Source organism: Ixodes scapularis, unplaced genomic scaffold (assembly GCF_016920785.2).
Source record: "Ixodes scapularis isolate PalLabHiFi unplaced genomic scaffold, ASM1692078v2 PGA_scaffold5__190_contigs__length_132052651, whole genome shotgun sequence".
Lineage (NCBI taxonomy): Eukaryota > Metazoa > Arthropoda > Arachnida > Ixodida > Ixodidae > Ixodes > Ixodes scapularis.
The window spans coordinates 116527048-116554648 of NW_024609880.1; the positions used below are offsets into that span (position 1 = coordinate 116527048).

The 27601-nt window shown below is 47.0% G+C and overlaps 1 protein-coding gene across 1 annotated transcript; it reads right to left on the reverse strand.

Annotated features, from left to right (window-relative positions):
* Positions 1–3024: 3024 nt before the first annotated feature.
* On the reverse strand, positions 3025–26018 carry LOC121838218. Its single transcript, XM_042294315.1, has 3 exons — positions 25367–26018; positions 24853–25205; positions 3025–3276 (listed from the first exon to the last, which is right to left on the reverse strand). Exons 1-3 carry the CDS (start codon positions 26016–26018, stop codon positions 3025–3027), a joined length of 1257 nt encoding a protein of 418 aa, XP_042150249.1.
* Positions 26019–27601: the final 1583 nt, after the last annotated feature.

The window sequence follows — 27601 nt, forward strand, 5'->3', positions numbered from 1 at the left end:
GCCACAGCTTCGTACGCCTGAGTGTTTGCGTCCGTCAAAACATGGAGTTGTCTGGACTTAACTGCTCCCTCTGTCACCAAGACGCATCTGTCGACTGAGAGAGAGCCGAGTTCGGCAAGCTCGCCTCACCCTGCAAGCCATTCCTCACGCAAATCATTTGGCAATGAGGTGTCCCAGTCGATTCCTCTCTCCCAAACATGCTGAAACAAAATTTTGGCTCGCATGCTGTATGGAGAGAGCAGTCCCAAAGGGTCGAAAAGCCTCGAAGTGGTCTGAAAAACGAGCCTTTTCGTATCCATTCTTTCTTTGACGAAGTCTGACAGTGACTGTAAGTTCACCTGAAGATTGTCCTGTTCGGCGTCCCGAAGAATTCCCAGTACATTTGTCAGCCCTGACGATTCAGTACACGTAGACGTCTCGTCCGCTGTCTTTTCAATGTGACACTTGAGTTCTTTTGAGGTCGTCGACCTCTTTTGAAGCCTCATTCCCGCTTCGTCAAGTATTTCCGTGGAGTCATCGTAGAGTTTCTGCGCCTGTTCGTATGATAAGACACCCACAATCAGGTCGTCAACATAAAAACGCCTTTCAAGGTGCATCGCCGTTGACTTGGCTTCTCCCTCGACCGAACGCAGGTGATGCTGCAATGTCGCTGTCAAGAGAAAAGGGCTTGCAGTTGACCCGAAAGGAACTCTTGTCATTCGAAACTCTGGAATGGGAGGCAATTCTTCTCCAGGAACAGGAAGGCTGTCAAACCACAAAAAAAGAAGAGCATTTCTGTCCTCAGGCCTCACGCAGATCTTAAGAAAAGCCTTCTGAATGTCAGCTGTTAGTGCTATCCTGTAACAACGGAAGTTCACCAGGATCTTCAGCATGTCGTTGTTTACATTAAGTCCTTTCTCCAGATGGTCGTTCAGCGAGAGCTCTCCTGTAGTGTGCGAAGGCGCATTGAAGACCACTCGCAACTTTGTAGTGGCTGGAGCTTCTCGGATAACAGCTCTGAGTGGCATCTAGTACACATTTTCCTTTTCGTTGGTTTCTTCCGTACTTTCTCTGCGTGTCCGTCGTTTAGGTATTGCCCCATAGCAGAGTCGTACTTCAGAAGAAGTTCTTCGTCTCGAGCCATGCGACGGCAGAGCGCTTGCAATCTCTTCTCTGCCACCTTTCTGTTATTGCCGAGATCGCCGAGGTTCTCAGACTTCCAGGGAAGAGCAACTTGGTATCTTCCATTTGTCATGGTGATGGTCTCATAAAAACACCGTAATACAGACTCGTCGTGGGCAACGTTGGTCGTTGAGTCTTTGATGCCGAGGCTTTCAAGTTCCCAGAACTGTCGCAGGGTCGAGCTTAGGGTCGAGCTTACTTCATCGTCGCCCGTTGAACCGGCTCTGAGCACGCAAACGTTGCTGTTTTTTTTGCTTTCGTCTTGGGTTCTTCGAGGTCACGGAGCCTTGAAATGTCCATCCCATTGTTGTTTTCGCAGCTGATAGACACCTGTTGTTTTCATCCCAGCATTCTTCATGCTCCAACAGTTTTCCAAGCTGATCTGCTCCAACTGGAAGGCTGATTCCGCACTCTCTCTGAACGCCTGGGAAGACCAGCATATCCGCTAGATACTTTTTTTCTTTCGCGATTTTCTGCACGAAGTCATTGTCCACCGGTATCCGATCGATGTCTTTGCATATGTCCGGTACCTCAATCGCCTCGATCTGTGCTCTTATTGTCGTACTAACTTTGAAGTTCCATTTCGACCAATCTTCGCTCGTGCCTTTCGCTGTCCCGGACACTTCCGAACGCGTTAATGCTCAGATTCACTTTGCCAATCACTTTCAGTTTCAGCTTTCTTGACACATCTTTTCTGATGAAGGTTCTCTGACTGCCGTTATCAATTACGCCTTTAATGTAGCAGCATTAATTTTTTGTCGTGAGCCAGCCGCGGAACGTCTGCAAAAGCGCATCGTCGTTGTCATCGCAACTTCCGTTTGTTTTTAAAGGTGTGTGAATACTCGTGCTATTCCCTTCGTCTCTTCCGACCTCAGGCGCCTTTTTTACATACCGCGGGTCGTACAATGTTGTGGCATGCCTGCCTTTGCAGGTTTCACATATTATCTTGCGGCGGCAAGTTCTTGCGCGGTGTCCTCGTTTCGTGCATTTAAAACACCTGCCATCTTTAGACAAGCGTACGTGTCATTTTTTCTCTCAAGCTCAGTTGATGTTTGCATTCTCCGGTTTTGTGCCCACTACAATTAGAGAAAAAGCAGTCATTTGAGACCAGCTTGCTGTGGAGAGGCATGGAGGTTGGAAGGATCTTTCCTTTAAAAGCTGAGCGTCGCTCTTTGTTTTTCTGAAGGAACGCATCATGTCCGCTACGCATTCTGCTTTCAACTTCGACCGATAGGAACTCCAAGATCTTCTTAAGCGTCCCCTCTGATGTCTCAACTCCCACTTGGCCGTTATAGCTTCTGTGTCGATGGCAAGCTAGGTCACTGGGCATCGCCTTCAAGAGAACGTCACACATCGTCGACGAGTAGGATGCCCAATGTACACCCAGTGATGTCAACCCCCGAATGTGAGTCTGAACATGATCATGTTGCTTTCGCAATCCAACGACATCGTCTGGGGACCTCACCTGGTGCATCGTTCTCAGCTTGTTCAGGTGCTCCTGCTCGATCTGGGTTTTATCTCCAAACTTCTTCTGCAGCAGCTCTATCACCTCGACGTAACCTTCATCAGTTGCTGCAAGTCCAGACAGAGCAGAGGCGGTCGTTCCGGTAAGTTGAGAGCGCAAATAATGAAATTTCTGAACATTCGACAAGCTGCAATTAACGTGCACCGTCGATCTCAATTGATCCCAAAATCCTTGCCATTTGCTGAGTTCTCCGTTGAAGGTGATCATTTGCAGCTTAGGCAATCTGGTACCGCTTCCAGTGGCTCTATCCCGATGCAGCGAGTCGTCTGTGCGCGGCGTCATGAGGCCGTTATGAGGCCGTTCTTCATTCGGTCAATCTTAAGTTCCAACTGCGCCAGTTAGGCGATCCCAGTGTCCTCGTACTCCATCACGGCGTCGCACTCAACACTGAGTTCCTCGGCAGGCACCAAAGGCTCTAATTCTTCATTTAGCTTCACCAGTTCGGTGTTGCTCAGTTTCAATCTTTGGTAAAGCACGCTAAGAGCCTCAACGTCTGGTTGAGGGGATGTCAAAGATGCTCTTACCTCGTTGACCAAACGAGTGTTCTGGGCCCTCCTCGATGCCCGTCGTACTTTCAGGCGTTCCATGGTCTTGTTAATTCAATGGTCTCGTTAACACAACTTTCTTTATCTTCCCGAGTTTCGGCACCAAATTATGTTGTGGAACCAGATTGGATGAACTGAACAACTGTTTATCAAAGATACACACTGAAAGTTACATTGCTATAAAGACAGTTTCAAGCAGAAGACGCGTTAATCACGTCTTTCCTTTAGGAGGACCCAACACAAAGAAGCCCGAGCCACACCCCGGCAACCCAGAGATTCCCCGTTTCTCTCTCTCCTGGTCACAAAACACTACGCCGACCACGTAGACTAAACACTCCCTGAAACTCCCCGTCTTTAGGTCGGTTTCCAAACTCCGTGCCCCCTCGCCGCTGCTCAAGTGATTTGTGGTGTACGAGCCAGTAGGCCGAGGTGGCGCGTGAAACTCTATCCGCAACACACCCGTCATTGCAGCAGTCAAACTACGAGCTCGCGCTGAGTGCTTTCTTTCCTCGGGCGCAACCCGAGCGGCCGGGGCCACTGCCTGAGCTGCGCCTTGACCTCCTGGACCGCGCCCCCTCCCTCCTCTCCGGTCACCTGTCACGTGACCCGAGGGAGAGGAGGACGAAAGCGCGCTAGCTACACGCTGTCTGACGCTGATAAGCATCCCCTGAGAAGATCCGGTAGCGCGCCCGCTGGTAGCCGCTTTTTTCTTTGTCTGGTTTTTGTCCCTGCAGTTCAAACTTGTTCGTACTACCCGCTTCAATGTCTCTACCCCGCGGTCTTATTTGGGTGTCTCGACAACGTATTGGAGGTGCACCAAAGCTATCAGTGTTCGAAAAGTCCTACGTGTATAACGGCAACAAGCGATTCTTCAAAGAAGTCAGGAATTCTTGCGGTTTGGTAGGGTTCGGCAAATGACAGCTTGTGGGCCGCATCGTGTTGAAACTTCAAGGAGACTTTCTTCTTGTTTCTGCGTTTGTGTGGTTGTCCTGCTTTGACCGTGTCGACATATATCTCGTATTGCATCTTTCAAGTCCGCTATCATTATGGTGAGTGCACAGCAACCTACTTGTTGGCTACAATTGACCGTTCCTCTACGTGTACTCTTCCAGCTTATCTATAGAATTATGCAGCGTCAACTCTCGCGGCAGCCGGAAGAATAATTTTGCCAAAAGTCTACCATTATAATCTAGGTTTACCTCGCTTCTTGTTTGTTTTGCAATTTTCTCAGTTGTATAAAAGCTTAGAGTGCCTCTTCCCATTTCACAGACCGCTTGCACGTTCGTTCTTGTTTACAGATTAGGTTGTAATAAACTTCTAGGACAATTGAAAACAATATTTTGTGTCGGCTTTCCTGCCCATTTGCAAGCACCTGTGCGAGCACATTTTTATTTCTGCGGGTTTCCTGCACGGTATGAATAGGTTTACGAGTTTCGGGACGTCTTAAATACGTTTAAGGTAACCAACCTTCCAGACAATACCCAGTTAGGGCTAGCGAATAATTTGCCTATCCGAATGGCGCGTTCAAATGTGTGGTCACGTGCCTGGTCAAAAGGGCACCCGTATCGAACGAGGACCCGTATCAAACGGGCACCCGTATAAAATGGGTACTGTATCAAACAGGTACCCGTATCCCATAATCAAGTTTGATCCGAACGGATCGACAAGTTTGCATCCGTTTGATTCAAACGGGTCGACCAGTTTGCCACCCGTTTGAATTTCAAATGTTTTTTTCTGTATCAGAGAAATCTGGCATTCTTTAAGAATGATGAGATTATGTTTAGCCTCATGAATGCAATGTGGAGCTCCCCTCACATTGTCGTTATCATCTGAAGTGCCTTCCACCTCCAGTGTAACCTCCAAATCTTGCCCATTTGGAAACTTGGAGGCTTGGTTGGTACAGATCTTCAAATAAATTGCTGAAATGTTTACTCAGTTTCGTTTCACAATTTTGCGACGTAAGACTTGCCTTTATGTACAATCTAACTTCAGCTTAGAATGCATTGCGAGTGCTGGATGCACACAAGATTTATTTATTGCCTGCTAGTCATCCACTCAGCATCTGAAAAAGAATATGTGTGCCTGTGATAACAAAATAAAAACGACGAGCAATAAAAATCCACCTTAAATTCCTATAACTGAAAATAATAGACCCTACCCAGATATTACAGATATTTGGGAAAGATTGGTCTTGTCTGGGAATTTAGGACCTTAGAGAGCCTACAGAAGTCAACGTAAAACACCAAACCTAACTTTCTTTGGCCGAGTCTAGGTATCTTGGCTTTAATGTGCCAAGCACGTTCCAAAGTTAGACTTCACTGCTGGCAATTTGACTGTCACATGGCATCTTTAGGCTTATATCGCCAAGCAAGTTCCAGAGTTAAACTTCGCTTGTGGTTGTTTAGATTTCATGTGGTAACTTCCGGCCTAAATTATCGAAATTGACAGATTTATACTTCACTGTTGGTTCTTCGGTTCATATGTGACATCTTTGGCTAGAGTCTGGCACTCAGGCAATTAAGTGGCGAGCCATAAATCCAGAGAAACGTCAAATATAAAAGCTCTGGAGAAAGTACTATAACTATTGCCTTGGTGCGAAATCGTATTTAGCCAAACATAGGACCCTATGATTGCTTGTGCCAAATTAGCCTTTTCTCTGGCGTGCTAATGGGCACTCACTCGGTGCACATTGTTTGGTCCATTTAGCTTCGTCGGTCAGTCTGCATTAAAAAAAAGAAGTTTTATTGCTCGGCTTGACGGACGGGCAAGCAATTCGGGGATCCTAGAAGGCCTTTAGGGACCCCATAGGTCGCCATCCTATTTGAAAGCCAGTGGTTCACTTGGGAGAGAATTCAACTGCTGTGCCCCAAGCAGCTAACTCCAGAACTACACCCATGAAGTCAACAACAAGGACGCAGCGCTCGGCTGACGTAGCCGAACGTTTCATCAGCGTTTTTGGGTGGGACTCGTGCTCTCCCTTCGACCGAGGATGGCCTCATTTGTAATCACTCCGGCCTACGGGACAAACAAAATAGCATCCGCCGTGCATTTGTCCACCACCTGCTCAACACAGGCCAAAGTGGGTCAAGCTCGCATCCCCTGACGACTGATTTCAACAGAGATGCGGCTTGTCGCGTCCCGCCAATGTCTCACCATTGATTGTCAACACGTTTTACGTTACCTAAAAAATAAAGTCATCGGACCTTCTTTTTGATAAACCCTAAGATCTGGGGAAAACAAGTTGGACAGACCACCTCTATACTTCAATTTTCTCGGCAATAGAGCTACATCATTTTACAGCATATTTGAGCGCACAGTAGAAGGTTAAAACGACCTTAGGATGGAGGATTTATTATACTCGATCCGAATGTTGTTTTCTTTTTATCAGCAAATGTCAGAGTTTATTTTTACTACGGAGATGTTAAGGGCTAGGTTCCCCAGAATCGTGTCCACCAGCAAAAAAAAAGAAAAAAGGAGAAAATGATGCCACCAAGCTCTGGACAGTTGCCGCCATCTAGGAGCAACGGCGGCATCCAGACAATTGGTTCCCACCGTCGCTCATGGATGGCGCCAACCTTTCTTCGGGGGGGGGGGGGGGGGGGGGGGGGATCAATTAGAGGGAGCCCTATTGGAAAAACGTACAAGAAACAAACCTGCTGCTTGTACAGTTCTGGTATGACACTAGTATAATTTCTTATTATTATGTATGCAGCTAGTTTGGTTCGGCTTTCTGCATAACTGGAGATACCGGCACCGCTATGGCTCCGGGTCTGTCTATACTGGCAGCCAGTTTGCTTGCCGATATGATTCGGTGTGCTGGTATGATTTTGCGGCCGATGACGTAGGCGACCGCCATCTTTCCAACAAAAAACGCTTATACCACACCACCACCGTTATATCCAAATCATACATGCAGAGAGACGACCGCCATCTTCCAACAAAACGTCCATCGTTTACCACCGGTATCGTTACATACACCATACATGTCGAAAAAGAACATAAGCCGCGTTTACATGAATGCGACTTAGTCGTATTGAATCCAGTTGCCGCATTCCATATGCGGTCATGTAAACGGCATAATGCGCAAAGCGCATCGCATTAAAGTCGCTAGACAGAGGTGGATCGAGATATCGAGTGCGCATTCATTCAGCCCATGTAAACGGAGATCGCATCGCATTTTGGAACAGGGAGGATTATCGGAAGGCGCTCGCTGCGGGAGCGAGTGAACAGCTGAGAACATGGAGGCGGCCAATCTCGTCGGCGGCGCGGAGAGCGGTCCCGCAATTTTTTTCCCGAGAACAAACGCAAGCTTTTATTGTGATCATAACTAAGCGGAATATAGCGGAGCTGCTCGGTGTGGGCGGCCCCGTCCAAACCTTTGCGAAGTACGACTTGCGTGTCCGAAGGGGTCACAAAGATATCGGTGCAAGCACGAACGACACCGAGAGCCCCGAGCACTGTTGAGCACTGCATGGTAGCGCAGAACGAGCAGCTCCTACCTCGGTGCCGTTCCCGGCTGCGCAAGAGCCTCTCGGACTCGGGGTACGGTCGCGATCGGCGAGTTCTGGCGCGGCGAAACGCGGAGGCTTCCTCAAAGCGTGCGCACAGATGTCGCCTCTCGTTCAGAGTGAACCGGCGGCCCGGCCTGGAGTCCTAAACGCCTTGGTTTCGATGCTTCTTCCGTCTCGCAACTTCTTCTACAGCACCGAAGACAGCGGGCACTATCTTTACGGTCACTAAATACGTCGAAAGGCCTCCACGTGCGATGCACCGGAAAACGTGGTGCGGCTGGTGCCGGAACGGAACTGCGTAACTTCGAGCTTTGAGTCAGCGTGCACGGCAACAAACCGATCGTGACACCAAGCCGCGGATACCGCATCGCCGGTCGACAGCGGCAAACGGCCCGTTGCTCGTATCGTGGGCCGTGACTCGTACTCGGCCAACTCGGCGTCTTTTCGTGGCCCCTCGCGTCGTCGCTACCAGCCGCAAACCCGGCGTCGGAGAAAAGCGAAACCGAAACGTAAAGCTTCCGCCCAGTGGCTTCCGCTGTCGCGCCTTTTCTGACTTCCCGGTCGTCGCGGAGATGGCGACGTAGTGGTTTTGGCGGTTTTGGCATCGCTGGCTCGTTCTGCGTTTTGGGGGAGAGATGTTTTACGGTCCGTTTCTACTGCGTCTCTGGCTCTCAACTCGATGGCGCCTCTCATAGTTCAACCAGGCGTGGTCAACCTGTGTCAGGCCGGCTCGACTCGTCCGATCGCCGGACCGCAGGCGACTTCCCAGTTCGGCCGTGAGGCCTAGGATCCGAAGGCGTCTGTCTCCGTGAAGCGGTAAGCGAATCTCGTCCCGTTTTCGTTCTACTTTTAAATTACGTTAGGTGCGCTACAGTGTAAGCATGCGTGCCAAGTGTTCGTAACAATTTTGAACTAGAATAATTGTGCTTCATTGCGGTTTGTCATTTACGGAAAATATAAATCGAGCAATGAACGAGGAGCCATGCTTGAAAACAATGCATGTACGATGTTAACTTCTACCTCGGCGGCTTTAAAAAAAAGTCAAGACTGGTTACGGTTGGATGCTAGGCTGGTCCCAATGCAATGGTAAGCACTTAGAGCGCCTTTCTGAACGGCATGTAAGCAATATAGCGATCAACGAGACGAGCGACGGCGAGAAGCTACGAGTGCCGGCGCCGAGCGACGAAGATTTCTCACTCTCGCTGCTTGCGCCACTCGGTTCTTGGGCTTCTCAAAACGTCGCTCATCGCCTTGGTCGCTCGCACTAATCGCTTTCATAATGTGTGTCTCGTCGCGCGGCGGACTACCGTGTTCATTCAAATATAAATCGACCTTTTTTTTCTTTTTTTTTTTTCGGAAATTGCGATTAAAGACTTTTGACCTACATTCGCGACCAAATTTTGCGACCCTACCGGAGGCATGGAGCTATCGAGTCACCGAGCCGGAGTTGCCGTAGAGCCGCGCCGCTTCTTGTTTCAAAACGCTTTTGGTGCACGAAAACAACCGCGGTGGCAGGTGGTTGTTTCGCCATCGCGTTGTTTCGCCTGGTTTCGCCATCGCCAGGGACGGCGCCAAGGGGATGCGAGGGGTGGCGGGCGCCTCCCCTAAAATTTCTTCTGCCACCCCAAAATGAAGCAGCTTTGTACACAAATAATTGCCTACGACGTCGGCTTAAAGACCCAGTGCAACGAGTGTCCAGACTTTAGAGCCGTTCATGCGTTTTTTTTGTTTTTTTTTCTATTAACTTCCAGCCACTGGAAGTCGTACCGCGGGTAGGGTGCCTTCATGTCTCCCTTACCGCGGGCGAGTAAGCTATCAAGCGCTTTAGAAAAAGCAGCTTCCCTTTGTGACGCCTGCTGGCTTTTCTCCGTATTCCGCTCTGTGGTGCTTAGCTTCAGCGGAGACCGGAGACGTGAACGAAGGGGAGCTTAGTTAAAGTCGAGGTCATGGGGAATTCCGGACTGTCTCAGAAAGGGAAGCAAAACCTGGTTGTGAGGCTGAGCACAGGAAGCAGAGGTCCCTGCTGTGATACCCCCCCCCCCCCCCCCCCCGTCTTCCTCCTCGTGTCTCCGGATTTCCCTTTTCAATGAGCACACCGCATAAGCTATCTTGCATAAGCCCGTGGGCGACAGCACCTCAAAGAAACCGCCCCTCCCCCTCCCCCCCCCCCCCCCAATTTGGTTCGCCTCCCCACTGCCCCCCCATTATGAAGATCCTGGCGCCGTCCCTGGCCATCGCGCCTCTAGCCACTACCGTTCCCCTTGCTGGGCAACGGGGAAGGAAAGAAACGCGATGCGCCATGCACTTTGCCCTCCATCCTCGCAAACGCGCACAAAAAAAAAAAAAAAGAAGTTACTTTTGTTTGTTGTTTGAGGCGGCTCGGCTCGCGTGTTGCTCATGGCGACACGGCGGCTTTGCTTGCGTCTTTGTAGTTCGTCTTTCGTCGCTTCGCACCTTGTTTCGTTTCTTCTTGTCGCCATTTTACCACGGTGTCAGTGAAGTATTGTTGCGAATTTGCGAGGATGTCTACCAAGCTGACGAAGCTTCGGACGACGATGACATGTCCAGAAGTTCTGACGGTGATTAAGTTTTTGGCATCGCCCCGTGATTTAGCTCAGAGTGATGTAAATAAAGGTTTGTTTCTTTTGCCCAAAATTTCCCCCGTTTTTAAAAAATAAAAAAAGGTCGACATATATTTGAACTATTTATTTTTTTATTCTCGGTGGGTCCAACAAATAGGGTTCGACCTATTTTCGAGTAAATACGGTAACTTTAATTTTTATTTTGGGTTACGTCGGACGTAACTCGAATGCTTGACAGTTACGTTGGGCGTAACTTTAATTTTTATTTCGGGTTCCGTCGGACGTAACGTTAGACACTGCGTTACACTTAAGCAAAATAGGGGCTGCTGGTTCATCATATAAACCAACCATTTGTGTATGATTAAAGCGCATCACTGGCCTAAAAGAAATACTGCTATCCTATAGGAATGTAGCGCTTCATATACATTTGTTAATTTTTACTTTTAGTCCCTGCCCCACCAGATACAACATCTGACCTAAAGCAGTGTTCCGGATCTCCTTCCAAGACCTCAGGCGGGTCGTCATTCAATCCAGGAGTCGGCGGCGTCTCATGGGCGTGTTGCTGGTGCTTACTGGATGGTGCTGCCGAGGGAAAAGTGGTCGTGCTTGGGCAAGGCAAGTATGGCCGCCGTAATTATAGATATTGTTTTTACCTTGCTCGAATCCACCTTTAAGTAATGCACAGTTTGCATGTGTGCATCTCTCAATGCTTCTACAGTCGGCTGTTAATATTTGGAGTGCTCCAACTCTGTCAGCGCTAGTGTCTCTAGATCATGCAAATGGGATGCAGCAATAAACCACATATGCTCTCGCAACAAACAGCGCTGTGCCGAAACACTGTGGAATTTACTCTAGCTTAATAATGCAGCACAAAATAGTTGACGCCAAGTATAACTGCTTTTGTGACTCCGTTTTACCAAAAGCTCTGCCGAAACAAACTTGCCGCCTTATAGGTAGTGCAAAAGAACCTCGGTGTGCCTAACCTGGAGAAGGGCATTTTTTTTCATAGGTCAATTTTTTCTTAAAGCAATACCTTCAGCCTCCTTGAAATGTTAACATCATGTGACACTCAGAAGAACAGTAAACCCCTTAATGTTGGCGACCCTTTAATTTTCGTGGCCTGTAATTTTGCGGAATTCAGTGACTGTGATTATGTCCTCTGTGACCGATTCGAAAAGAAATAGGGGCCACCAAGATAAGGGGGTTTTACTGTACATCGGAGGAGAGAGGAAGTCACTTTTGTTTGTATGCAAGAGTAAAACCAACAACAACAATCATGGCGTCGACACTTTGTGAGCCTATCTGTGTCTATTGAATGATATCAATTTTGTTTTAGTTCATTAAACATTGTTGCCTGTACACTGTGGGATGTCGTCTTCAACAGGAGCAGTGGTTTTCCTCTGAAGCAGGCAGCATGGACGCGTGCCGCAGCACAACATAGTTCATTTGCAGGTGGTACCGCAGTTTGAAGGATGGTTCGCACAATATGGGGGAATCGCAATTCAATGTTCTACCTCGGGCGTAGACAAGATTTGCTCATTCTAAATCATTTTGTCTACAAATCGGGAACTTGCAACGAATGTACCCGCATGGTTGGAAGGGCCAGACAAGCCTTGTGAGTGCTTCGTTTTCTAGCCTCTCAGTCCTGAACCTACTCACGTACCATATGTGTAGATGTTACGATCGGTGGGAGCACTTATTTGGAAAATGGTGAATGGCAACTGTTGTTATCTTTAAGGTGGACTGCATATTTGCAGTACTTTTCCTCACTTAAAAATATGTCTTACTAAAAATATGTAGTATAGCCGATGACAAAAAGAGAATGGCTGGGCGTCCTCCAGCACGTGCTTGTGCTTTTCACCCCGCTTTGGACAGATGTGCTCGCTCCAGGCTCATCAGGCGCTGAAACGTCATCGAAGGCAGCAGACGGGCTGGAGGTGGAACAACGGAGACTTCTCCCTGCCTTTCTGATGGTGTCAGTGAGCGTGTACTTCTATACTCTAACTTAGCTTAACCTGCACAGAGCTGAGTAGAATAGGCTTGGCAAGTGCCCTTATTGCATATGCATTTGTACAGCTGAGGCACTTTCTAAATCAAGAACATTGTGTACCTTACCTTCAAAAACACATCATTTTGGGGGTGCAAAAGGAATTCTAAGGCATATTTTTGTTTGTATTGTCCTATTACGCATCGACTCCTTCAACTTAATGCAGAGTCGACCCAGCCTCTTGAAAAATTTAATGCTTGCCAGGTAATTGTTTTGCATTTAGTTGATATATCAGTATTCAGTTAGGTATCCCAAGTCATTAGTCGTTGAGGTGGAGTCTCTCTGTAAGTCAATCATGTTTAACATTCATAGAAATGCTTGTCAAATAATGGCACTGTCGCAGATATCTATTCAGCTCGGAACAATCGCTGGGCACAAGCTGATCGTGTGGTTACAGGCAGCAAACATCCCGGTTGGAACGTCCTATTTCGCAATGTAGCTGCAGACTAGGTGAGGGCCCCACTCATAAACGTCTATACTATTAGTCTCTTTAAGCTGGACCACTTTTGACACTACAAGCCATTGCAGCTAAAACAGCATGACACATGATTATAAGCTAGACGTACCATGGCGTCCAACTAGAAGGTCACATGGCTTGCTTTGTGCACTGAATTTGCAAGGATGGCTTGAAGCTTCTGTCGTGGTTAACTTTAAGCTGAGATACTTTAAAATAATACTCTCAGTTTTTAGTGTTGCCCGGCATGGTTAACAAGTTGGTGATATAGCGCTGCATTGAAAAGTCTGTGCATTCATGACTGTATCACCTTATGAATGCATACGAGCTATTAAACTCTTCGTTTTTCAGAGAAATGAAATGCACTTTGCTTCCAATTGCACCCGCTTCTGTAACTTCATGGTATGAAGCACCTTACGGCTGCAAGCTCTGATTGATCTTGTTCTCTGGTCTGCGCAGGCCCATATCAGGGAGTCGCTCCGAGAGCCTCACCAAAGTTTCCTGCCCGTGGTCGTTCTAAATTTTTTTTGTTGTAGGTATGCATCCTTTCTGTTTTTCCCTTAATTGTACTCAAACGTCTTCTTTTCATTGTCGCCGATTTGCCTCAAAATTGGTTAAGCACACAAATGGACGCTGTACAACTGTATTATACATATTTTGTTCAAGGTAACTTTTCTTTGCCACAGTTACAGATTTTTTTATGAAGGTTAGTCTTTTTTGTTTTTATTTACAAATTTATGTGAGTTTCCATGGGCAACACTAAAACGTTATGCCAGGAGCAAGGAGTTCACTGCTGTAATTTGTTCTCAACTGATTGCAAGAAATTTCGTTAATGTCGTGAAACCTCCTTCCAGCGCTTGCTTTGCAGCATAAAAAAAAAATATACATAGGACATACTCTGTTTTTTAAACTGCTTGCTCAATCTGCAGGTCTGCCTGCCATAGATGTCGTGCTACTGGAGAGCAGGCAAATTCGATTGCTGGTTTTGCCATTGCTTTTTTTTTTTTTTAGCCGTTGTCTTAGTAGTTCTTGTAAATTTAGAGATTTTCCTAAAAAGCAAGCCGGGAAGAATATTTAGTTTAGTTAGGTAGCTGAAAGTAATGATTTAGTACCCCTTTGTCAGTAAAATAGATACTGTGTGCCGCTGTTAGTGTCAAGCCGAGATCCACGCTTTTTTGGCATTTTGCTCAGAGTAGTACCCATTCTTATTCGTTAGCCTCTTGGTGTGCCAACTAAACTCTTTGTATACAGACACCTGCCCTCTGCTGGTACACTCTACCCTCATGTTCAGCGAGTGTATGAACTGGAGTTGTATCCACAGTCGACACTCGCTGAGCACGAGGGTAGGAAAATCTTTCCATTGCAGCAGAGCCATATATGGGGAGAGTCCGGCAGTCTATGATTTCGCTGCCGTAACGTCTTCCTTCTGAGTGAGCTGATCAGCCCGCGGCACAGAGCAAGAGGCGTGAGCGCATGCGCGTGAACTCTAGGCTGCTCCCAGCTGAGCGGGGAGGGCCGCCATTTTCATTCATTCGCCCGGCATGGGATCGATATTCAAATTTCGGTTCTTTCCTTTTATTTGGCAGGCTCTGGCAATAAAATGATATAGTGTTATTCCTCGGCGGCTTAAAAACCTAAAAAAAGAAGTTCCTCTATGTTTGAACGCACTTTTATTTAGACAAAAAAAAATAAATAAGCCCGTAGCAGACGACTCATAGCCTCAACAGTGCTCCGTGCCGACAGCTTTGCGTCAAAATGGCGGTCATCTCTTTGCCTCTTTGCTGCCTTCTCTATCCCTCCTTCGGCATTCTCCTCCCTTTCCTCCTCTCCGGCGCCTTCGTTGCCACACCCGCTGGCTAAACTCTCCCACTATACGGCTTTGCATTGCAGTAGTAGTTTTATTTGTAGTCTTTACAGTTGAATGTGAATATTTGACAGAAGTCTCTCAGGTTGGGGCGAAAGAGGGTTAAATGAATGCATTTGATCATTCGCCTAAATTCGGTACCCATCATTTTAACGCCTACGTAGCCTTGTCCTGGTGGGTGACTATGACTAAAATAAGAGGATCTATGTGCTGATCACGAAAGAATATGCTAGTCATTCTAATGTAGCTCTGCCAAGTACTTGATTGTGATTTGTTTTTATTTTCAGCTACTTGGGTGCCTCGAGATCTGGAGATCCTAGTGGCCACAAGCTTGGACTCAATCTTTTTCTGTGGTCTGGCCAGGACCATGGGGGAGGTAATCCCAACAACAAGAGCATCGCAGTATCTCCCTGCCTGTGACTTTCGATCAGCGTCACGACAGGGGAGTCCTCGTGCCACCAGGTGTTAGGTATGCCACTTGAAATAAGCATTTTTCTTACCTATTAATAGAACAGCAAAAGCACTACTAAGCCTAAAATGCAAAAAAACATATTCAAATCTTGGGTTGGATGAAATTCCAATTACAAAAAGGAGCCTGCAGACATGATTATCATGTGAACTTAAAGCCCGCAGATGTAGGTTCGACGGTGTCACAGAAATAACTTCTCGCAGATCGCCTTGCTCGTGCTATACCCAAACAAATTCTTAAAATAATCATTGTGTTTCGTTGGTGTCATCAATCTTATGTCCCTACCACACCCACCAGTTGGGACATGTGAAATATAGAAAAACAGGAACTTGCACATTGTCAGCTCTGCAAAGATTTATATAGTAAACAGAGCATAGCACGTTCAGCTTAAGAAAAAAATTTAGTGCAGGCCTATATTCATGGTTCACATATGTGTGATTGCTCTTTATAATGAAGTGAAAACTGCTTAAGTTGTGGCCCACTACAGGCTTTCTATTAGTGTTAAAAAGTGCGGTAGAAAACATGATTGTGCTTGGAAGACGGGGACATAGGAAGGACAGACACAACAGAGCGCTAACTTTCAACTGATTTAATTCAAGAACCTCAGCGTAGAAACGGACTGTGTCACCGCACCACATCTCAACCAATCCGTGGCCCTGCCACGGACCGCAAGTACGCCAACTCCTTATCCGCCAAGTCAATTGACGCCACACTGACACAACTTGTGCCGGAACTATTTATAGTGTCAGCCTCCATAATCTCGCTAACAGTCCTATCTTTGTGCCTCTCAAGAGCAGTAGACGAAGCAAATAATGGTTTGCACCCGCAGTCATGACAGTGACACGACAGATCATGACTGCGAGTGCAAACCATTATTTGCTCAGTCTACTGTTCTTGCTAGGCACAAAGATATGACTGTTAGAGAGATTATGGAGGCTGATGCTATAAATAGTCCCGGCATGTGTTGTGTCAGTGTGGCGTCAATTGACTTGGCGGATAAGGAGTTGGCGTACTTGCGGTCCGTGGCAGGGCCACGGATTGGTTGAGATGTGGTGCGGTGACGCATTGTGTTTCTACGCTGAGGTTCTTGAATTAAATCAGTTGAAAGTTAGCACTCGGTGGTGTCTGTCCTTCCTATGTCCCAGTCTTCAAAGCGCAATTATGTTTTCTAACGTACCGTACCAACTTGCCCAACAATCAGCACTTGTTAAAAAGTGCTATTGTGTTTTAAGCAGCTCGTACCAAATATTTTCTTGAAATACATTGGTTCATGGAAATTATTATGTAGATGTTGGCAGACAGTCATGGTGAGGCCAATCTTTAATGCCAAGTGGTCCACTTATTCAGAGTTAATTGAGTTTGTAAATATTGTAGGTCGCAAATTAAATTTTTATGGTACGCAATGGGCACAATCATCCGTAATGACTAGCTCTACCTAGGGGAACTTCATACGTTTACTACGGCAAGATGGTTTCGAAAAACAAAGTATTTAGTTTATTCAACTCCTGCACTAACCTTGTCTTTAGAAACTTTTTATATTCTTTGCGATGCTGAGATAAGATTCTGGAAATAGTTTTTCTAGAACTACTCTAGATATTTCCAGTTCATCATTTTTCTCGCAAAGCATTCGAGAGAGCCAAACCCTGTAATGTACGGAGGGAACTCACAGAATGATGCGACTCACAGTTTGGAACATTCGGCACTGTAACAGTAATTATGACATGTCACTTATGTAATGCTCATTATCGCAGATCAAACTGCTTTTTCCGTCTACACTCATTTTCAGTAGACTCATTCAGCGAACTCCCACCTGAGACTGCAGCGCTGGGTTCTGCAAAGTAATTTGAATGAATATAGATGCAACAGGTTTCTTTGAGCGTGCATCTAACACACATTCTTCATATTGAATCTGCTAACTGTATTCATGACCATGTCCATAATTGTATCCACATTCCAGCTTATTTTTATTTTGACATTTGAGTTTTCTTCAGTACTTTTCTCAACATCTGTGCTTGCTGAGCCGTACTCAAGTCCATACATCTTGTCTTTCGCTATTACATTAATATATAAAACTGTTGATGCCAAGTGAGAATTCAAGGTACCGAATCTGTCGTGCGAGCTAAATAAGAACCAATAAAAAGCTCTACAAAGGAAATTTTGTTAAAGGATGCTGTATGAGCATTAGAATAGTACATGCCATGCTAAAAAAAAATACAAATTCTTGTTAGGTATGCGAGGATGACAGTGCTGTGCTGTTTCTGATGTGTCACAAAAAAAAAAGAAATCAGTGCCATACAGTGTTCCTTATGGAAGTACAAACTGTTGAATTCGAAGCCCAGAAGTTTTATTCAAGAATGTTCCTCAATACAAATGTATTTAGAGATCTGAGCTACTGACTCATACATGACTATGTGGCAAACATTCATTTTCATGTGGATTATAGTTTACAAGGTCTAGTCTGCATTGATTTATTGCATTCATGCTGAAACTGGGAGGGGTTCTCTGGGTATGAATAAAGAGATAAACATTTCTTGAAATCAAAACATTTGAGAACAGACAAAAGGAAGGATCTGAGAACGGTATCTTAGATTCTCTTCTTTTTCTTACAGTATCTCTAATGTTCACTTTATTTCACCTGATGCATTTAGTTTTTAGCGCAGCTCTTAGCACCCGTTTCCGCGTTTTGCGGCGTCGCTGTCGGCGTAACCGCCCAACTAAACTTGGCAGGAAATTGAATTAATGTTGTGGTCATGTGACGTTAATATTTCCGCTAAGTCTAGCTGAGAAACTGAATTTTTTTATGGATGACGTGACACGGTCATGCGACGTCATTTTCCCCCGCTACTTTTAGCGGAAAAACTGCATTTCTGTTGAGGTCATGTGACATCAATTTCTGCGCTAAATTTAGGGGGAAACTTAACCAGCTAAATTTAGTGGGGAAATTTTCCCGCTAAATTCAGGGAAATTTCCCGCTAAATGGGAGGGAGCAGAAGAGGTGGAGGGGAGGGGGAGGAGGGGCATACCCTCCCATCCTCCTCTTCAAGATCTGTGCTCTAATTTCACGTTACAGAGAATTGTAAACGTCTCATATTTCATCTCATGTTTATTCAACTTTAATATTGCAGGTGCGCTCGCAGCACAAATCTGGGTTGTGCTGATCCTCTACGCACAAGTTAGGAACTCCTGAGTGGCAAGAGTGGGAGTTTGGCCTGACAGCTCAAGGGACACCATTGTTCAGTATTGAATTTTTAATAATCTTCTTTTGAGCAAAGTTAAGCTTTGCTGCATGCAGTTCTTGTAAAAATAAATACCTGCAACCAAATTTACCAGGTCACGACATTTCGCCTCTGCTCTTAGTGCTCCTGGTGAGCCTCGGATAAGAGCTTACTGGTGTGCAAACATCATGCTTGTTTGAAACCACTCACTGATGTAGAGACCCGCTGACATCCAGCATTCCAATGAAATGCTGGATGTCCACAAGTCTTTCTTGAACAATGCAAGCGGGGAAGGAACCATACAATCGTATCGTATTGGGGGACATTCTACAGAGTGTTTTTTTCTATGTTTTACAGATTTTTTTAAAAAAAGCCGTAAAAGCTACATTTATACGGTCTGTGCACGTGAGTTATATGGCCAGGGCGGCATAGTATAAAAGGCTAATTTGTAATGATCCGTCGGCTTATTACAGAGATGTGCCAGACTTCTTTCAGAAAACTAGATGGAGGTTCATTCTAGCATAGTTTTATCCTGCGATTCTGAATATCCCGTTCGTTTTCCTCAAAGATATAACTAAACGTCAGAAAACACACAAAAACATCCTACCAACAGTGACATCTTAAGAAGACCTTTCGGCCGCCAAGCGTGTGTCGCTTAAGGGCCGCTCGTCCAATCGCAAGTTTTCTAGGTATATTCTCCGGCATTGGCACCAGTTGTGACACATTTTTCTGCCCTTTTAAAAAATAGCATGTGCGTGCATAGCTTTGATAGGCGCTGAAGATGCGTGAACAAAGATTTTGAAAGCTGCTCTTGTGACGTCGCTCTCTAGGGAAGTGCTTTCACAGCGCTTTAAAAATGACTATGCAGCCTCGATTAATTAAATTAGCAAATAATTTTGATGTTTGAGATTCTGGAGGTCGAATGAAGAAGATTTAAGTGTTTTCTCAAATAGAAAACTGCTTCAGCCTCTCTCTAAGTATAGTATGTTCGTGAAATTTTTAATCAGTTAAAATAGACCCATGGTTCCAATTAGAAACTTGCTAAGCATCATCAAAACACACTAAATCAATTTTCTTTGTAAAGATATAAGACAAGAGTAGCATTTTATGGCATTCTATAAAAAATGGTCAATTTGGACGCGTTTCCAGACTTCGGTTTCTTACCAGAGCGCATCTTTGCACCTGCGGTCCAGCTGCCCAGTGGCCACAGTGCGAAGCCGCCCCCTCGCCTCCCTCGTAGGATGAAGGGAAGCAAGGCGCACGTGTGTTGCGTGTCTAAGCCCCTGGGGAACAGGACCGTGGGCGCAGAGATGAGCTCTGATAAGAAACTGAAACCTAGAAACTCATCCAAATAAAGCTTTTTACAGAACGCATAAAACGCTACCCCTGCATTATATCCTTCTAAAAAAACTTGATTTTGTGGTTTTCAATGACTCAGCAAGTTTCTAATTGAAACCATATTTTCATTTTCACTAATTAAAAAGTTGATTAACAAATTGTATTTAATTATCTGACTGATCGTTACGACTAGGTCCCTATACTACGTACGCCTGGCCGTATAACTCGCCTGCACAAACCGCATTAATTTAGCTTTCACGACCTTTCTAAACATATATGTAAAGCTTAAAACTAAATCGCCCTGTACAACAGTGAAAAGGCGAAACCAACATGCTGGAGCCATATGGCTCCACCATGCTGGTATCGCCTTTTTGCTGGTATAGGATGTCCCATATTACGTTATGCATGTATGGTTCCGTCCACCTCCATAGTTCCGCCTTAATCCACTACGCTGGTATAGGATGTCCCATAATACGACACGCTTGTATGGTTCCGCCCACCTGTATCGTTCCGCCTTATTCCACTATACTGGAGCCGCCTTTTTCGCTTGTATAGGATGTCCCATATTACGGTTACGCTTGTATGAGCCTTTTCCGTCATCTTTCCATCATCGATATTTTCCAACAGGGAGATCATGCGATATGATAGATAGAAGCAGTGATGGAGGAGAAATTTCGGGAACGGGTACATATGGAAGATAGGAGGACCGAAGGAAGTAGCAGTCCAGCTTGTGACATTGCGGAGTTTGGACAAAGAGAATGGAAAAAGGCAGAACAAAGAGTCCCTAGTGGCACGTCGACAGGCACAGATGGTTTCCCAATCAAGCTGGTGAAGAATTTGAGTCCTAAATCTAAGGCAAAACTAAGGGAGGTAGTCAGCACTATGGTAACAAAAAGAAATATTCCAGATGAATGGAGGCTTAGTAGGATGAGTATGATATATAGGGGAAAGGGAGGTGAGTCTGATATCAGGAATTATCGTCCCATAACTGTGACACCAGTTATTTACAGGTTGGTAATGCAAATTATAAAGAACAGACTGGAGGAATGGGTAGATTTTGAGGGCATACTGGGTGAGCTACAGAACGGGTTTAGGAAAAAAAGAAGGTTGGTGGACAATATATTTTCTCTAACACAGTGTATAGAAATAGCGCAAAAATAAAACAGACAGCTCTGGCTGGCATTTCTGGATATCAAGGGTGCCTATGACAATGTGAACCAAAGCACCCTGTGGGACATAGTGGAGAGCTTAAACCTATATGAAGGACTAACAGCTCTATTAAGGAACATTTACAAAGATAATAAGGGGATTATAACATGGGAAAGGAAGGCGACGGGGAAAATAGAAATCAGGCGAGGCCTTAGGCAGGGGTGCCCGTTATCGCCTTTGCTGTTTATGTTGTATCTGAGAGGATTGGAGGATAGACTAAAGAAGAGTGGGCTTGGATTCGACCTTTCGTACAGTAAACTAGGCCAAAATATTCAGCAATCTTTACCGGGATTGATGTATGCGGATGATATCGTGCTAATAGCTAAAAACAGGACAGAGTTACAGGAATCAATGAGCGTCTGTGGTAAGGAAGGAGAGGAATTAGGTTTGGAATTTAGTAGTGAAAAATCAGCAGTCATGATTTTTAACGATGATGTAGTTGAGAGGCTGAAGATACAGAATATTGCACTCTAGAGAGCTAGTAAATACAAGTATCTAGGAGTATGGATATGTGATGGTGCAGAATATCTCAGTGAGCATGAAACGTATATAATAGTTAAGGGCAACAGAAAATGCAGCTGTAATGAAAAATAGAGCGCTTTGGAATTGCAACAGGTATGAGGTGGTGAGAGGCATTTGAAAAGTGGTCATGGTGCCTGGCTTGACTTTTGGAAACGCAGTGCTATGCATGAAGTTCGAAGTGCATGCAAGACTAGAAATAAAACAGCGCAGAGTAGGGAGGCTGGCTTTGGGGGCACGTTGCAATACGTTAAACCAGTGAGTACAAGGAGACATGGGATGGGCGTCATTTGAGAGCAGGGAAGCGGTGAGCAAGATAGAATTTGAGGATCGGTTGAGGCAAATGGATGGGGACCAATGGGCACGAAAGGTTTTCAGCTATTTATACAGGAGGAGTATAGACACAAAGTGGAGACAGCGCACTAGGAAATTAAGAGGAAAGTTGCAGTGACCAAGCTGAGACAGCTGCTCCAACAACAAGAAGATTTATTGAAGCGATAGCGCGGCTTAAATAGTTCAGCGCCGATGCTTATCGACGCTTACAAGAGAGAAGGAAAGAGAAGGAAAGGCGCACGCTCGCCTGCCCGTCCTGCACGTCACCGCGCGACGTCACTTGGCAGGATATCACACCGCCTGCTTGTCGCTGGTCCTGCGCGTCACCGCACGACGTCACTTGGCACGATATCACATCCCTCCCCCCTAGTCATCTATGCCGTATCGGTGCACCGGGCGACGCTGGCGAGAAGAACGCCTCAATACGGGAGTCTTCACCGCAGGTGACCTCGCCCCCAGACTTGACGGGCCCGGAAGGGAAACCCCGGCCTCCAGAGGGCCAGGCTCCGAAACGGGCGTTCCCGGAAGGGCAAACGAAGCTGTTGTCCCGCCGGTTGGAGTTGCTGGTTCCCAGGCCCTTCGCACGTGGTTCCGGTGACGTCGATGGATACTCCCGTCGGATGTCTAGACCTCGTACATGACGTGACCCCGCGCTGTAGCACACGAGCAGCCAACCACTTCGGACCTTGGCGAAAATTCCTTGCGTAGACAAGAGTAACTGCACTGAAAGCTTTGTTCTGGAGGCTGCCGTTTGCACTCCACGTCCATCGCATCGGGGTGAAGTTTTGACAGGCCCAGCATAAGCTCAGCTGGGGTCTTGCCGGACTGCGAGTGTGGCGTGGAATGTTGCTTGAACAAGAAGCGAGACACCTTGCACGCTAGAGAGCCTTGCCTCTGCTTTCTCAGTGCACATTTTAGCTCCCGAACCATGCGTTCTGCTCTCCATTACTCGCAGGGGGGTAGGGAGCAGTATACATGTCCGCAATGCCGTTCAACTTCAAAAAGGACTGCATGTCCCGGCTGGTAAACGCCGTGCCATTATCTGAAACAATCAAATCTGGCAGTCCGTATGTTGCAAACATCTTACGCAGCCGCTCGATCACTGCAGATGAGTGCATTGACGTCATTATTTCCACCTCCGCCCAGTTCGAGAAAGCATCAACTGCCACTAGGAAAACCCCACCATCGACAGGACCCGCAAAATCGATATGCACTCGGCTATATGCTCGCTCCGGTTTCGTCCAGAAATGCGTAGGCGCTTTCGGCTCACTTTGCCGGTTTTCCTGGCACGCCTTGCAGTGCCGCACAAATTCTTCGATCTGCGCATCCATCTTCGGCCACTAAACGTAGGACCTCGCGATAGCTTTCATTGCCGTCACTCCCGGGTGATTAGCATGTATCAAGATGAGGACACGTTTTTGCAGCACCTCAGGGATTACCACGCGGTTTCCCCAAACCACACAGTCACGATGCACGGACAGTTCGTTCTGCCTTACCTCGTACGCACCGTAGTCTTTCGGTACCCCTTCTTTTGGCCAGCCGTCGATGATCCATTTCCTTACTTCCGATAGCCGACTGTCTTGCGACGTGCAGCCAGCAACTTCTGCGGCGGTGACTCGCGGGTACTCAGCGGCTTCGAAAAGCAATACGTTGCCCGGCGTTTCTGCTTCCAACCTAAATGCTGGAACCGGGAGCCTGCTCAAGCAATCAGCGTTCGCATGATCCTGAGTTTTGCGGTAGTCAAGCTGGTATTCGTAGGCCGACAGCAATAGGCTCCATCGTAGCATGCGTGGTGACAGAACATCCGGTATTTGTTTCTCTCGCCGAAATATTCCTAGCAGCGGTTTGTGGTCCGTGAGAATAACAAATTTTCGCCCTGCTAGGTACTGATGAAAGTGACGCACTCCAAACACCATGGCTAATGGTTCTCGGTCTATTTGAGCATAATTCCGCTCAGCCTTTGTTAACGTCCTTGACGCATAGGCAATGGGATGCTCCTTTGCCGTCTCGTCACAGTGAGCGAGTACAGCACCCACACCCACCGGAGACGTATCACAGGAGAGTATCAACGGAGCACTTTCGTTAAAATGCACAAGCAAGGACTGCGATGTTAACAATTTTTTTGGGCCTTCAAACGCCCGTTGGTGCTCTTCGTCCCATTTCCAGGTAGCATTGTCATCAAGTAAACGGTGCAGCTTCTCGGCTATTTCGGATCTGCCCCGCAAAAAAATGTAAAAATTCACCATACCCAAGAAGGCCTGAAGTTCCTTCTTAGTTGGGGCCGGGGCTTAATGGATGGCCTCGACTTTCACCTCGGAAGGGTAGATGCCACACTTATCGATGCGATGACCCAGGAACTCGAGGCTTTCCTGAAACAACTCGCATTTGTTTGCTTGCACTCTGACTCCAGCCTTATCTAGGCGTTCGAATACATCCGTGAGCATGCGTTCATGCTCCTTGGCCTTTTCGCTAACCACCAGGATATCGTCCAGGTACACAGCTATTTTAGGTAGCCCAGCAAGGATAGTGTCCATTGCCCTTTGAAACAGTCCTGGTGCCACAGATACGCCGTACGGTAGGCGGCGAACTTTGTAGAGCCCTTGTACGGTGTTTAGCGTGAGCAGATCGGCAGTTGTATCGTCGACCACAAGCTGCTGGTACGCCTGTGCCAGATCAAGCTTCGAGAAGAACCGCCCCTTTCCTAGCTTAGCGAAAATCTCCTTGCTGGTGGGTAGAGGATACACATTGCTCTTTACTGCCTGGTTAACTGTGCTTCTATAGTCTCCGCAGATTCTAAGCGAGCCATCCTTTTTCCGCACCACAACAATGGGTGTTGCCCATTCGGAGTATTGGGTTGGCTTCAATATTCCTAACTGCACAAGCCTATTGAGCTCGATCACAACATCCTCTTTCAGCGCAAAAGGAATGTTCCGGCATTTCAGGAACTTTGGCAGGGCGCCGTCCTTCATCTCGATGTGAATGGGCGGTAAAAACGCGCCAGGCAGAGACCCGCTGAACACCTGCGGAAATCGGGCAGCGAAAATTTCTCGGCTCCTGCTGACGGAATGAAGACCCATTACTTCTATATTCAAAGGTCCCAACCAATCGCGGCCAAGCAAAGTGTTCCCGCCGTTCTTGACCACCAGCAGCGGCAACTCGGAATTTTGACCTTTGAACTTCACTGGCACCACGGCTTTTCCCAAAATCTCGATACCCTCTTTCGTCCAGGTGACCAACTGCGTGCCTGGCTCTTCCAGTTTTCCCCGCTTTGACGCCACTAGTTTTTTAAACTCCCTCTGGCTGATAATAGATCGCGCAGCCCCAGAATCCACTTCCATTTTCACATTCTCTCCGCCAATCTCGACCTCAACCACGTACTTCGGTACAGCGCTTGCTACTTGGCCGATGCTGAATAGGCTGTCGTACTCGGTTCCTGTGTCACCCGGTCTGCAAGCTGATCCTGTGCTTGCGTCTTATTTGCTTTGCACGCTCTTTCTATGTGTCCTTTTCCTGAACACTTGAAGCACTTTGCATTTTTGAACCTGCACCGCACAGCTGCGTGGTTGCCTAAACACCGAAAGCAACGCCGCTCACCTTGCTCCCAGGTCCCCGCGACCCGTTGGCTTCCGTGGTTTTCCGCGTTCGGCACTTTAGCTCGCGAGCCTACTTGCGCGGTCATTTCTAGCTGAGCTTCCGCTTTTCGTCGTCTTTCGCTTATAGCTTGGTGCTGCTTAGCTGTAGTCTCTGCCGTGACTGCGAGATCGTACGCTGCTTTGAAAGTCAGTTTCTTTTCTGCCAGGAGCCGTTGTTGTGCGACTCCGTCGGCTATTCCGAAAACCAGCCGGTCGCGCAGCATTTTAGTAAGCGGAAACTTGTCCCCACCGAACCCACAGTTGCCAGCTAACCTTCGCAAAGCAGTGACGTAGTCGGCCACAGACTCGCCAAATTCCTGGTCCCGTTTCGAAAACACGTACCTCGAATACAGCTCCGACGGCTTTGGCTGAATGTGGTTCTGTACGGTGTCGATGAGGACCTGGTATTCCACGTTCGGCGGTCGTAGGGGCTTGACGAACGTCGATATCAGGGAGTACCCTTCCTGCCCGCAGCAACTCAGCAGCACCGCCCTCTTGTCCACGGCCTCCAACACCTTGTTGACGGCACAGTACAGTTCGATGCGCTCGACGTATTCTTTCCATGTCGAATTTCCATGAACGTCAAACTCGGAAATGCGGCCACCCAACGCCATCACGCCTGTTTCCAGCGGCCCGCACGGGCCACACCGTGCCTCGTCGCCAATGTAGTGACCAAGCTGAGACAGCTGCTCCAACAAGAAGAAGATTTATTGAAGCGACAGCGCGGCTTAAATAGTTCAGCGCCGATGCTTATCGACGCTTACAAGAGAGAAGGAAAGAGAAGGAAAGGCGCACGCTCGCCTGCCCGTCCTTCACGTCACCGCACGACGTCACTTGGCACGATATCACATCGCCGGCTTGTCGCTGGTCCTGTGCGTCACCGCACGACGTCACTTGGCACGATATCACAAAAGTTTTTAGGCTATAGTGGAGATACGGAAGAGCAGGTCTCAGTTAAGAAGAAAGTTCGGGCCACAGAAAGAGACTGGTGGCAAGACGGAATGCAGACCAAAACGGCTCTGGAAAGCTGTAGATTAAACAAAACAGTTATTGCCAAAGAAAGAATTTATGGCAATTCTAGAGGAAGCTCATTGTTGTTTGAGACGAGGACGGGTGTTCTGCGAACCAGAAGGTACAGAGCGAAGTACCAGGAAATGGATACAGTGTGCACTGCTTGTGGAGAGGAGAACGAGACGGCTGAGCACTTGATACTCTACTGTAAAGGGCTTCACCCTATGCCTACCGAAGACAACACAGATTTAATAAAGTCATTGGGTTTTAGAGACAGCGAAGGGAGTGTGGATTTCAAGACTGTAGAGATTACCAAGCAAACATTCTGGATTTCAAGACTGTAGAGATTACCAAGCAAAGATTAAGTGAATGGTGGCAGAAAGTGAGAGCAAACTAGGTTTTTTCTTATTAACTCATGGCAAGGAGGTTTTATAGCCTCACTTTTTTTGCAGTACGAAGTGAATATAGATTTCACATTTAAATATTCTAAGCTTAAATGTTAAAACAAAATGGCTCGGTTGCGTAAGCTACCGCCCGATCCAAAGGGCTCACCCGGATTCATCCATCCATCCATCCAGGAAGTATTGACTACGTGCTAATTTCCAGTGCACTTGGACGTAAACTACAGAGCATGCAGATAGACGAAGATGGAACATTCAGTTTAGGCAGTTATCATAACCGTCCGAGGGTGGACTTTTCGTCTTCAACATGGAAGCGGCCACAAAAGGAACAATACAAGACTGTCGTACTTGTGTTACCTGTGAGCGCCATAGAAATCGTGGCGAAGGAGTTTGAAGCCAGCACAAGACGGGCTTCAGTGACGAACTATGAGGAGTTTATCAGGGAACTCAAACATCTAATTAAAGTACACTCCTTCCGGAGACGGTCGGTCAGGAGGCGGATTTCGGCGCAGTAGCTGGTGGGATCCGGAGGCGAAAGTAGCGCGAGAAGTGAGAAGGCAAGCCAACCAGGCTCTTTGACGGGCTGTCAAGGGAGGAAACAGCGTAGAAGTGAAGCTGGCCTGGAACGAGTTCCTTACTTTAAAATGCAAGCTGCAAGTCTTAATATAATACAAGATGACAGAGGCAGACCAGCGAAAAATAAAAGAACTCATAGATAGCGGTAAAGCAGCAGCCGAAAAATTCTGGCGATATATGAGGTCAATGGACAGTAGGGACCCTGTACC